The sequence below is a fragment of the Scomber scombrus genome, chromosome 7, assembly GCF_963691925.1.
Source record: "Scomber scombrus chromosome 7, fScoSco1.1, whole genome shotgun sequence".
Taxonomy (NCBI): domain Eukaryota; kingdom Metazoa; phylum Chordata; class Actinopteri; order Scombriformes; family Scombridae; genus Scomber; species Scomber scombrus.
The window spans coordinates 9961904-9975877 of NC_084976.1; the positions used below are offsets into that span (position 1 = coordinate 9961904).

The window sequence follows — 13974 nt, forward strand, 5'->3', positions numbered from 1 at the left end:
AGAAAACATTGCAAAAGCAGGAAAATAGACATGTATGCCCACATTTAACCAATCACCTGTGTGCTTCCAAGCCTTTCAGGAATATAAAGGAGAGGCCGCTGAGACAATAGACCTGAGCCCAGTTGTATTTACTTTGGAGAATCTAAGAAAGTGGCCACTAGGTTATTGATGATATGATGTTATATTGGTTATATGATGTAGAAAAGCCAGCTGTATTCGTATTAATTATGATTAAGTCTATGCGAAATCACGCTGGCTACATCTGTCAGATATTCACTGATATGAAAGGAAAAGATCTCAGCCTTGAACATATCCTACATGGGATTACGTTTGGCTATAATTGTGTGATGTTCTGGTATTACAGGTTTTCTTGTGTACATTTTGTAAATCTACTGTACATGTTCCTTCAACATTTAACGAAATCATCAAAGCGTTTTTTTTTCAGAACTCAGTCCACCTCCATCTTCACTACAAATTTTTAAACATGAAAACTCTAGCTAAAAGCTAAAATATCCCATTCATGCAGCTAGTGCGTAATGTCAGTATTAGTGAGGAGTTAAGAACATGCCACAAGTGATGAGCAGGAAACAGTACTCTTAACATGTTGATATGAAAGCTAGTGTGGACAAATAATGGCAGCAGGTTGGACAAGCAACATGTTAAGATTACTAAGATAAACCATGGCTTTGTAATGAAATCAAATTAATTTACCAGTTCAGAAAAACTACTGATTCTACATGAGAATATTCCACGCCTAAATGTATAACAAAGCAGAATTTTCTCAAAAACCTCAAACTTTTTAAAGTTGGTCACGTTCAATCTGTCAAGAAATAATTAAGAACATGCTCTGACATTAGTAAATGACTTTGGGATTGTGTTTCCATTTTTAATTAATCAAATGAAAAGTGAAATGACCCCAGTCCCGCTGTGATAATTAGCTGTAAGACAGCACATGTACAAATTCTATTGGTCTCAAAGAAAGACTAATGTCTCTGAGTGCAGGCTGCCTATCCTGTATACAGAAATGCTTCGGTTGGACATTTAGTTTTACGCTGTATTGGTTACATGTAGCCACTGACTAGCATAAGGATGGCAAGAAAAGCTGGCCCATTGCTTCAATAAATGGGGAGAGAGAGAAATGCAGAGTATAGATTGTAGCAGTGGATATATTGCTGCACAGAGCAGAATGTGCTCACCAGGGCAGAATTAGTCTATCAAGTAGCATAAGATAAAGCGTGTAAAATATCCAGTCAGATAATGCCTGGCTCGGGATATTGACTGCAGCAGAACACCACAGAGCATTGGTTGTTGGTCTTTTTGTTTGCATGTGCTGAAGGGGAACGAGAGCTTCAGGTCCACCATTAGATTTTTTTTTATAATTTACAAGACTGAATTTATAGTCATCTGCTTATTTCAATTACTCCATCCAATCAGAATTATGACTAGATTTGCCTCCTGGAGAACTGCTGCTAGAGCCCAGAACATTTAACTCCACTGATTAAATGCAAATATAAATGAAATGGAAATCAGTTTTTCATCATCCTTTAAAAAAAAAAAAGGGAAAAAAGTGTATATATTTGTATATCTTCTCTCTGCTCTCTCAACTCTCTATCTTGTTCTGAGGGAGAAAAAACACCATCAGCAAAGACATGGATAGTTATAAATGTCAATGCAGTTTGCAATCAGACTGTCATGTCAGCATGAAACATTCAACTATCCAAGTTTTTGTTTTGTATATCCGGGCAGGCCTGCAGCACTTGCATAGGGAGGGAACATTCATCTAATGAGCCGAAACAACCATTATCTCAGTCTACTTATTAACAACAAACAATACAAAATAAATGAATAAAAACAACAATTTAGACACCCTCAGTGCTGAGTCTTGTTGCCTTCAACCTTGCTTCTTTTGTCCCTGAGCTGTGCTTTTTCCTCTAAAGTGTGACTTGCTTTCTCTCTGTGTGTAACTACTGCCCCCCAGTGAGCAGAGTCACTTACTGCCACTCATAGCTACACTGCAGCAGAGGCCAATCCTTTTTCTATCTCATTGGTCCACTTCACTTAAGGTTCACAAGGTTTCAGTATGATCTTTGCCTTAGATTCTCAGTTGTTAGTATGAGAGACTCAGTATGAGCGTTTTGTGTATTACAATAGTCTTTGTATTTTTGCTATACTGCTTTTATGTTTTTGTTTTTTTTTATTGTTCAGCACTTTGGTCAACTGCTGTTGTTTTTAAATGTGCTTTATCAATACATTTGAATCGACTTGACTTGACTTATATTGATTTTCTTCAGTTTCAGTTTTTTCACTGTAACAAATCAACTTGCGCATTTACTGTAAAACTTGAGATATATAATGCACCACAGTATATATTTATTACCTTTATGTTCAGAACTGTCATTATTAGTGTGCCTTAACACACACACACACACACACACACGCACGCACGCACGCACGCACGCGCGCGCGCGCGCACGCACGCACGCACGCGCACACACACACACACACACACGCGCACACACACAAACCGATTCATGCCTAACCACTAACCTTACCCAGGATCTCAGACATTACATTTTGCTTCATAAGTACTGGGCTGTGGTCCCCATGAAGACTACTGATCCTGACAAGGTCAGTGTTTATAACGGAAAAGGTTCCCAGGGGTAACAAAAACACACACACACAGACAGACAGAAACACACACCCACACCACAGGGCTCCTCCTATTGCCTTAAGCTGTGAATACCTCTGACAGGAGTGTCATCTCTATTTCTTTCACAACTCTGAAATCCACCTAATGGCATCCAGAGTATCCCAGATAATAAGAAGCCCTCTCCAACTCCACATTAAGATTCTGTCGCATACATTTACTCCACAATTATTTTCCGGATTTAAAGCATCAAATTGGTGCTACAACATAAATTGGTTAAACTGTGAAATGCCCAACAATTCATTTACCTTTATAAATTCTCAGTCATTTTTATACTTGAGTCAGTTATTTTAATTGAGGACAAAGGAGAGAGAGCACAACCCAAATGTTTGTTTATATAATGTTTATATGTAAGCTGAAATACAATATTTATCAGTTCACAGAGGGGTGTCCTTGTTGGATTCCGGGACAGGAACACGACTTCCTCTGCTGCAGCAACAACCTCACTGAAAGCACAAACTAACAGTCTGCGACAGTGCACCATGGAGAGAGCCGCTGTGACGTTGGCCCGCAGGAGTCCCCCAGTACCAGAGTACAACACCTCAACCTCCACCTTGGCTTTCGACCAGCATTTCACCATGACTGCCAAAGGAATACTGCTCCTGGCTGAGATAGTAAGTGTGGATTGAATTAAAGTTGTGAGATTTTTGAAATTACAATTTGACTGAAAAACCAACTGAAAGGGACTGTATGATTAAAAAAAAGAAATCACAACAGAACTGTTGACCGGAAAAAACTAGAAAACTGATTAAACATTTAATAATCCTGTAAGGAAGCTGCAATGTTGTTTGTATTTATAAGAAACATTAATATATAAGATATGTTATAGTTATGTTAAAAGTTCACATTTCTTACCATGAAGACAGGCATAAGTTTTGAAAAAAATACCTATAAAACTATTTTTTTCTTCTATAAAATCAATTTGAAATTCATGTGAGTAACAAAAACGGATTTTTGTGTCATTCCTCAACTCAAAGAAAAACTAAACAAAGAACATTTTTTTCAATGAAAATAGGAAGTTAATCAAAAACATCAAGTGAATCAACTCTTCCTTCTTACTGTCCCTCATTGTCTCTCTTCCTCTCCAAATCAGCTGAGGGAAAGAGGCAGGACAGCCTTACTCTAAAGCCTGGCTGGCTGCCATGCAGGCACTGGGCAGTCCACAGTTCGAGTAATCTAATGGCACCATATACAAAAAAAGTACAATATAATGCAGATACTGTCAAAACTATGAAAATTATATCCTGAAAATAAAGCATTTAACTGGTCTTGGGTTCAATTAATGTGAATTAATGCATGTACACTTGCATTAAAACATTTGAATAACTCGTCAGAATACGTGATGTACATTTGTAGTACGAAATCACATTTGAAAAAAACAAAACACTCATGCTTCATACCAGAAAACCTTTTCTTCCTGTGATATGAAACATGCTGCAAGAATCTTTTGTTGTGAAGCAGGAAGGGTGGGTTTGGAAGCGGAAAGAGATTTAGCTACTCACCACCACAACCCTTTGAATCAGTGGAGCTCTACCTAAATTTCTGTTGCAAAGTTGCCTAAAGTTCCATGAAAATGCAACATTTCTTTTCGTCTGCACTTTGTGTCTCATATAAAAAATGTAATGGATAAAAACAGAGAAGGAGCTCTGACGTCAGTATTTCCTAGAAAGAACAACTGGTCCAAATCATTTCTTTTCCCAGTGTAGTCAGTGAAAAATTATAGCAGAAAACGGTGTCACAGTGTCACGGTGTCACAGTGTCACGGTGGTCTCTATGCTCCCCTTTTCTCTAGTTTCATATCTACTTTTTATTTCCTTCTTTCACTTTAATCTCTTGGTTAGGTTCATTCACAGTGTTATAATGTAACCCTGTACATCCAAACACATGCATGAACTCTGAAGTAAATCAAGAAGTGTTCAAAGGTCTTAAAATGATTGACCCTCCTCTCCTCTCCTCTCCTCTCCTCTCCTCTCCTCTCCTCTCCTCTCCTCTCCTCTCCTCTCCTCTCCTCTCCTCTCTCCTCTCCTCTCCTCTCCTCTCCTACAGGTTTTTGGTATGTTGGTGTGGATTCTGTTGGGTGGTACAGAGTATTTTCTTCACCCTGCTCTCTGCTGGGTGATGTTTGTTTCCATCTTGTGCTGGGTTCTGACCATTTGCCTGTTTATAATTTACCTCACTGGAGCCCACAACAGGATACCACAGGTCCCCTGGACTACACTGGTAACACACACACACACACACACACACACACACACACACACACACACACACACACACACACACACACACACACACACACACACACACACACACACACACACACACACACACACATTTTGTCCTTGTGTATTAACATAGTGATATGACTCTAACTGTATTCATTATTTGTGTCGTTGTGTCCTGTAGTCTCTGTGTGTGAACAGTGGTGCCACAGCTCTGTACCTGGTGACAGCAGTGGTAAACGCTTTCTCAGTCAACAAGGCCACAAGGGGGCGACACAACTACAACTGCTGGGCAGCATCTGCAGTAAGAGCAACCCTGTCAACCTGATCTGATAAGGGAGATGTTTTGAATAAAAGGCCAATCACGTGCAAAAAATGAATGAAGTTTGTATATGAACATAACACACAAGAGGAGCAGGGTCAACAGAGTACAGACTGCTTCACAGGTGTCCTCTGTGTTGTGTTTGGGAATGTGGAGATTTGAATGACATTTGACCTTGAGTTTGTAGTGGGTTTTCAGACTCATTCTTATATTTTTTCAGATTCAAAAAAGTTCAACTGAACTGTTATGGGGGATTAAATAAGTGAACTCACCTCTGGTTAAAGTATATTACTGGCAGTATGAGCGCTTTGGAACAGCTTTGAAACCACCACTTATATAAAATGTAGTATAATTGCACATTTAAAGAGAAAATATGTTGTTATTTTTGACTAAAATGTGTTAAATATGTGTCAAATCATAGCCACTTTTTGGACACACAAATGTGTATGTTTTTTTTAGTGTGGAGTTAATTATGATTTCAGGGTATTCAAATGTTATTTTTATTGTTTTCCTCTCCCTCTCCCTCTCTTTTTCTCAACTTCTCTTATTCATTCTTCTCAGTTCTTTGCTTTTCTGACCACACTGTGCTATGCAGGAAGTAGCTGCCGGAGTTACCGTGACTGGAAAACCACAAAGGAGGAGCAGTAATCTCATTACTTCTTGTTTGAAGACAACATTGTTTGCACTTTCCCTCAGGAGCATGTCTGTCAGAGAGATCCAACTCGATTCTCTTGAAGTCTAATTAAAACTTGTACAGCACTGTAATCAATTTGTCCTGGTCATGATGAAAAACCTTTGTTGCATGTCGCATACAGGCAGAGGAGGAGGGGGACACTGGCTTTCAAACTGTTCAATGATGAAAAATGATCATCAGTATGATTGTTGCTGTATGTTTCAGGCTGCAAGTATTGCAGTAGTGTAACAACAATGAACGGTTCTTCGGTGTGTACATGTACACTTTGTGTGACAGAAGACCAGAGTTGCCTTTTTTATTCTTTGCATTCAATCTTTATTAAATTATTTTCCTTATGATTATTACAAAGTTACTTTTGTTCAGGTGTTTGATTTCCACCACATGATCACAAAGAGAAAAGGAATACAGGAATATGTTGCATGTTAATAAAGCACAGACTAAACATTTGACAGTAAGCATTCCTAAAAATACATGTTAATTTCAAGATATGTACAAGATATGCAAAATGCTTTCACTTTATGCCTCTTCATGTGATACTGATTCAAAGCCTGGCACAATAAATTAAACAGAAATTCCTCATTTGCAAAAAATTAATTGATCGAACAGGGAAGCCCTTCTGCTGCAACCGCGAAGCAAATAAATAGTTTAAAACACAGGATAAAATTACATTTAATTTCAGTGTAAATGTGTATGAGTGTATGTTGCTATGCCACTGTGATGAGCCCCCTGCAATTTCGTTGTACTACTTATACAATGACACTAAAGGCATTCTATTCTATATTTGTCAATGTGCAATGTTAAGGCACACTTCTGCATTAGTTGAGTAAATAGTTCCACATTTAATCACAAACTGCAGATTCAAATCTTTTAAATTATTAATCAGTATTGGATTATTATTACATTCTTCAGGTATTTTTCCTATTATGGGCTATTGTCAGTGCTGTTGCTTTGATCCATGAAGACCACTCCCCAGTGAGCTCCCAGTGAAGTAATCCCATTGCCATTATAGCGGCCGCTGAGCAATCTGAGCTCTGCTTCCGGGTGGGTTGGGTAGAAGTTAAAGGATCTCTGTAACACAACGTTAAGTTTTAATACACAATATGGCCATGACTATGACTAGTATTGACAAATGTAACAGAATGGGCAAAAGATTGACCTGATATGGCTGTCCAACCATCAGAGAGCGTCCTCTGGAGGTCACAAATATCACCTGATAGATGTAGTTGGAGTGGTATTTCCCAGAGACCTGAAATATGCAATAGTGTGAACAAATCAACACAGTTGGTAGAAAGGCCTTGATGAATTATTAAAAACATACATTCTACACATAATGATAGATGATTGCTGTATAATATAAAAGGACATTTATCATGTAAAAGACACATGCTGCTACAACTAATAATAAAATATATGTACACTCATTTAAAAAGAGATCTAATAGATACCATAGATATTGAGTAGAGAAAATAAAAGAAAACAAAACTCAGGCATTACAAAGACTCCACCTGGAATAATATAATAATATATTACGGCATCAATTAAATCTCTCACCTGGGTGATGACCTCATTGTCAAACAGGACCATTTCCTTTGCGGAGCCATAACTGCGACCAAGCTTCTGAGACCAAACGTAATCATAGCGCAGCTGGATACTGGAAGGTGCAGACACAGTGGAGAGAGAGCATCCTGTTAAACACTCATAATGTAGATATTGTAATGAATCTAGAAAGAACAAGTAAACAATGGAGAAAATGCATACAGAGCAGAGTTAAACACTGAAACTGAGTGTTAAGAAAAGAGGTGGAGGAGAGACTGACCCAGTGATGTACGCGTTTGAGATTTCCCAAACCCTGACCGCTGTGATCCTTCCCTGGCCCTCTGAAGAGAAGGAGGAGCCAGAACCACCCCCAACAGCTCTGGAGTAGGAGAAGTGCACCAAGCCAGCTGGAGAGTTAAAAAAGAAAAGTTCAGTTAACATCATTTTTGTACAAAAATCTTATCAGAAGATTGTGCAAAAGGTATAGAAATGATGTAGAGAGATGGGGTCACTTCTTACGTTTTGCCAGGCAGGTGGCGCAGAGCAAAGCAAAGAATAGTAAGGAAAACATTGTGGTGTGACAAGGTCGTCCAGAGACACTGAAACAGACATCAAATCATTAAAAATCATCATTATCATCATCTAGAAAATGTTTTGCACATTAACGCAATTTGACATTTTAGAAGCAGTAGTTCAACAACCTCTACATGGTTCTAAGTCAGTGTAAAAAAAGAATAAAATAATTACAATGTACATAATCAGTTCCCTGAGCCACACTATAAAGTTATTTCACTATAGAAAAACAAAACAGTTGCAAGTTACATCTTCTAGATTCAGAACTTTAGACTCACCTGCAGTCGCGATCTGTTGAGACCAGTTTGAGTTGAAAGCTAAGTTTGAACTGATCCCGTGAAACTCAGATATATATATATACCTCCCTCCCTACGTCACAGCACAAACAAACACACACACACACAAACAAGGCATTATTCTAACATTCCTAATGAACAGCTTCAGACAGCTGAAGAATGCAACGCCTATCATTTCTTTTGTTAACAAGCAGACAGTTCTGGAAATTGAAAATGATCCAGGAAGAACAACATATTTTTCATCAGACTTACAGGAAAGGTATCATGTTGATTGTGTTTTCTTTGTCCATGCATCTGTACCGCATTATTTACAACCCAATTAAGTACAAATGTGGTTAATAAATTAGTAGGTATTACTTCTAAAATTTGTAAAACATTGTGTTGATCCAATTTGGAGTCAATGAAATAGACATTTTAACTGAGTTCATTCTTGACCTTAGAAACAGCATTTCCCCTAATCTTCATCAGCATATGGACTTTGTCTAGTTGTTATTTTAGATTTCGTATTGTCTTGGTGCCTACTTTTGTGGTGGAAAAACCACAGATTACCATAAACATTCAACTTTCCAAAAACAAACAAACAAAGAATAAATAAGCTAATTTACGAACTGCAAATGTGTTTGCTTTTCTTGATCAGACCCAAAAAGTGTATCAGTGTCAGTGTCATTTCTGTGGGACATGACATTTCTTGCTTTGATAAATGGTGTTTAAAACAAGATATTAAAAGTGAAAATGTTGTTTTCTCCTGTTCAAACACCTCTTATTTCCTGAGAAAATAATTTGGAAAGGTGCAGTCAGTTATACACTGTCGCCCATAAAGTTAGAATAATTTTGTTTTCAGACACATTCCTCTTTTTATTTTCTGTTTATACACATCAGTAAACACCTTTGAACAGGTGCAATGAGATGGATCAATACAATATTGAGAATATATACACTTTATCTATCAAGAATAAATCACATTTTCACAATCATTTCATGGAAAGAGGTAAAAAATATTTTATTCCAACTTTATGGGCGGCCGTGTATTTTTGACTTATCTATTGTAATAACTGAATTGACAGTCAGCTGTTCATCATTACTGGAAGCATCATCCTGGAACGAGGATGACTACGCTTCACATAAAAACAGGAATTACGTGAGAGGAACATCCTACAGCATTGTTTTAACTGGCTCTACTTGAAAAACCAGTACCTGGTACTGGTACCTGGAAATCCCTCCAATCATTTTTTACTTTCTTTTTGTTTCTATCTTGACAAGTTGCTTTTGTATTGTTGTACTGTTTGTATTTTCATTTCACTGGCTATTTCATTTATTTCCTGATCTTTATATTTGGCATGCTTTTCTTCAGCCTTTTTTAAAAACTTTTTTGTGTGGACGACCACTGTAGGTATCCACATAAAGAATGAAGAACATGCATTAATATATCTTAGTTATACCTTAGTTTTTATCAATATATCAGCTTGAGCTGAGTTTTTCAAGAGGGAATATACTTTGCCCAAGATGCTTGAAAATATTGAGATAGTAGTAAATATATTGAGATAATAGTAATTGATATAACAGTATACATGTACCTTACATCCATGTACATTTAAAGAAAACATATAAGCCAAAAATTAATAGGAAAAAAAATAAGTACAATTTGAGAAAAAGGCAGATGCGAGGCATTAATGAGTGCAAAGCATGACAGTGTTTCAAATTTCAAGCAATGAAACAGTACAGAATGATGTGTCTATGTTACTTTGTTATTATTTTAAAAAAAGATATAGAAATTTTTTATATATGGATGATGCACAAAGACTGAATTGGCTGATCACATATGATACATAAACTAAGCAATTCATTGTAGAAAACCTAAGAGAATAAAAAAAAAGAACGAGATAAGCGGCATTTCTGGTGGTTAGCATTGTTGTAGGTCATCACAACCCAGTAATTTCCAATTGAAATGATGCCATAGCTAGCTAGTGATTAGCAGCTCACTGCCAGATGCTGCAAAGTTGAAGGGTTGATCTAAATTCTGGCCCGCCAAAAGGAAAAGTTAAAGGCTTATTTTAGAAATGCCCCAAAGGGAAGGCTTTATATCATTTTGACTGTGTTGACATGCGTATGTCTATTCACATGTGGACCGTGACAGTTGTATGTAACAGAATTAAGCATTGGCATCTTGCCACAACTGGAGAGACATTATCACTGTCTCTGCCAAAAGCCAAAGCTGTGAAGTCATTTGCCACACACGAGGCTACTGCCTGAGGAAATAAAGCTAATAAATAAAGGCCGGAAGACAAGAATACCCTTTAAATCACTGTTTTCTAAAACCTACCAAAGCTTATCAATAATTGTCATAGTGTCAGTGGCCAAACTTTGGTCAATTGGTTGGTACATTGGGATGGTAAAATACAGGGCTATTTTATTGGTTTGTTTTTGGCCAAAATCAAACAGGTTTGCTAGATTTGTAATTTAACTGCCTTCTCCAAGTTCTCCTAATTCTCCAAGTAGTTCTAGTTTTGATTGTGTATAATAAAAATGGGTTAGATTTTTGTGCCAATTCCACATTGTCCTGATGGTCCTCAGTGTTTGAACTGAGGTGACTGTACGCACATTTCACTCATGAAACAAGCAGCACACTCACATACATGTAAAAATATAGAAATACCAAGTGGAAATGTTATTTGATAAATAATAAAAGAAACTGACACATGTTAACCTTTGTGTCGTGTTTGTGTCTCCCCCCTTACTTTGGTGCTCCCGGTCAAATTTGACCGGCCTGTTTTAACTGCCCTTACATTAACACAAAAACCATTGATCGTCACCAAATTGTATTTAACTCCCTTTTAACCTGTAAACAATGTCTCAGACTACTGGTTACATGAATAACTGCAGTGAATAGACACAGAAATTGAAAGTTGTATTCCAAAATTAACATTTATTGTAGAAAAATCAAAACAGAGACCAAATTCACAGAACATCAGAACATCAACATGAACACAGTGTGTATGTGTGTAGGTGTGTTTGTGTGTGCGTGTGGTGGTGGTGGTGGATTTGCGGTTGTGTACTATCTGATGAATGAACACAATCTAGGGTCACCCATTCATTTCCTATGGCGGTCATACCACAGGTGTTACAAAGTTGACTAAACAACTCAAAATTCAATGAAAGTAGTGATCAGCAATTGTATATGTATATGTTCAAATGCCTAGTGTGGAGGATATCATAAGCCCTTGAGACAATAAAATGTAAAACACAATATTTATGATTGATCGAAATGGAAATCGGTCAGATTTGACCCGAACACGACAGGAAGGTTAAATAAATTCTCACTCAGTTCAAATATGTAGTGGTCAGATGGAATGACCTGATCACTTAAATGTTGGGTAAGCAAAGACTTCCTGAAAATGTTGACCGTCACTGTGAGTGAATTCCCGTAAGTGAATTCCCGTAAGTGAATTAGAACTGAACTTTCTTGTTTGTCTGCAGATAGTCGTAAACTAAACCAAGCATACACACACTCTCACACACACACACACACACACACACACACACACACACACACACACACACACACACACACACACACACACACACACACACACACACTGATCACACACACACACACACACACACACACACACACACACACATACACACACACACACACACACACACACACACACACACACACACACACACACACACACACACACACACACACACACACACACACAGAGTCAGTCAGTTACAGTAATGGTACCGACATGTGCCAGATTGGTTTATCCTGACTGATGACTGGAAACATTTTTAGAGTAACTGCAGTCTACTGCAAGTCAAGAACTCTATGAATGAAACACAGCGCAGCAAAAAACCCAAACATGTCAAAGCATCTGCAGAAACATCTTTATTCCAAACACTTAGTTTGTAATGTCATAAACTGGGTGTTGGCGATAGAGATTAATGTGCGGATGTCTTGACATCTTTTCTGACTTAAGACCAAACAGCTTTTACCAGAGGTGATAATTACATGTAACGAGTCAGATATGACTGTCCTGGAAATTTTAAAAGAACTAAACTTAAATTGTGTGATAACACACTTCAAAAAGTATTCCCAAACCCCCCTGCTTTGTATGAAACCCAGATATGCGGTGTACATATGTTTTATCAAGTGGGATCACTGACCAGTCTGGGATTGAAATGGTGAGCAAATGGGATGCACTTTAAGAGTGTTAGTCATTTGACCAAAGATCCAGGGCCCAGGTTCATTTATTTACAGTATGTAACATCTGTATCCATCACTTCTGTGAGGTGTAGGAATTTCTGCGGGAAGGATAAGCAGCAGTGCTGAATTTTGAATGGCATTATAGGCATTACAGATGAGAGACGTAGTGAGGAAACATACCAGCAGTGATGTGATGTTCGTGTATTTACGAAAATTATCAAATTTTACCTGTCCTGTTCTATAAGCACAGGTAGAGCCCTCTATTTGACTATATGGGTATTACTCTCCTCCAAACACACGCATGCAATAGCCTACTAAAATTTGCATGTATGTAGCTGGCCAACCAATTAAATGTGTCTAACACCTTATAGAAAAAAGCAGTGTCTTGCTGCGACCAATTAACACCAATTCAAACTAATCACATTTATTTGGCACCTGAAGAAGTATTCTTGTGTGTTTGTATTTGTATGCATGCAATCTGAGACAGAGACCACAAGTGGTCAGCCCTGTAGTCTGCAGTTGATTTAACCAACAGTACAGTACACCAAGGTGAATCAGAACTGGTTTACAGTATAACAAAATAATTTTGAATTTTCACAGTGGACTGGATATAGGAAAATACTGTACATTAAAAAGCTAACATGGTTGTAATAAGATATATATGGTACTCAGAATGTGGAGTCTGTCCAGACAGTGAAACATGCATCAATGACAGTTCCTGCAGGGAGAAGAGGCTGGTATGGGCAGAGGGACCCCAACAAGTCTGCACTAACCAGTATATTGACTTTGGAACAGCTCCTTTTTTTCAGCAAAGATTAGAAAAAGTCAAAAAACCAAAGTGTTATGGAGGACAGTGTTAAACCTCAGACTTGCAACCAAGTCTGATATGGACAGATGCAACTGTACCAGGTGGCAGTAGAGAGAAGGAGTTAGGTTGATTTGTTTGTGTTTCATTTCAGGCTGTGTGCTTTTGTCATGTTATACACCACTTTCCCACTGGATGCCCTCATTTAGCTTCTAAAGTCCAGTCAGCTGAGCTGTACACTGTATGACAATAAAGACATTTTATTGTATCAAACCCTGACTAACTCCATTTTTAACATTGCTTGCTGATGTCTTCCAGATATGGATTTGTTTACGTGATATCAGCTTTGAGATTAAATGACATAAATTGACATAAATTGACTAGATGTATTTCTTAAGGACAGCTTAATGCCAGTTTTTACAGTTTTAGTTTTGCACATACAGTTTTATCGTTAAACAGTTCTACACTGCAACGTAAACACTCCAAGAAAGGGAATTTTTAGTACTGTTTTCATTATAAAAAACAAAAACCTGAGAGACCAAATACAGCAAAATACAACAGAGACCACAGTGTATATCTATGCTGTTTCCAAACTTTATGAACATAGAC

At 37.7% G+C, this 13974-nt stretch overlaps 2 protein-coding genes across 2 annotated transcripts; one reads left to right on the forward strand and one right to left on the reverse strand.

Annotated features, from left to right (window-relative positions):
- Positions 1-3189: 3189 nt before the first annotated feature.
- cmtm8b (CKLF-like MARVEL transmembrane domain containing 8b) lies at positions 3190-6082 on the forward strand. Its single transcript, XM_062423083.1, has 4 exons — positions 3190-3321; positions 4754-4927; positions 5114-5233; positions 5813-6082. The coding sequence occupies exons 1-4, from the start codon at positions 3190-3192 to the stop codon at positions 5897-5899; spliced, it is 513 nt and encodes a 170-aa protein (XP_062279067.1). The 3' UTR covers positions 5900-6082.
- Positions 6083-6866: 784 nt separating this feature from the next.
- Positions 6867-8052, reverse strand: LOC133983365 (zymogen granule membrane protein 16-like). The gene is made up of 5 exons (XM_062422431.1): positions 8001-8052; positions 7762-7888; positions 7497-7596; positions 7102-7191; positions 6867-7013 (listed from the first exon to the last, which is right to left on the reverse strand). Exons 1-5 carry the CDS (start codon positions 8050-8052, stop codon positions 6867-6869), a joined length of 516 nt encoding a protein of 171 aa, XP_062278415.1.
- Positions 8053-13974: the final 5922 nt, after the last annotated feature.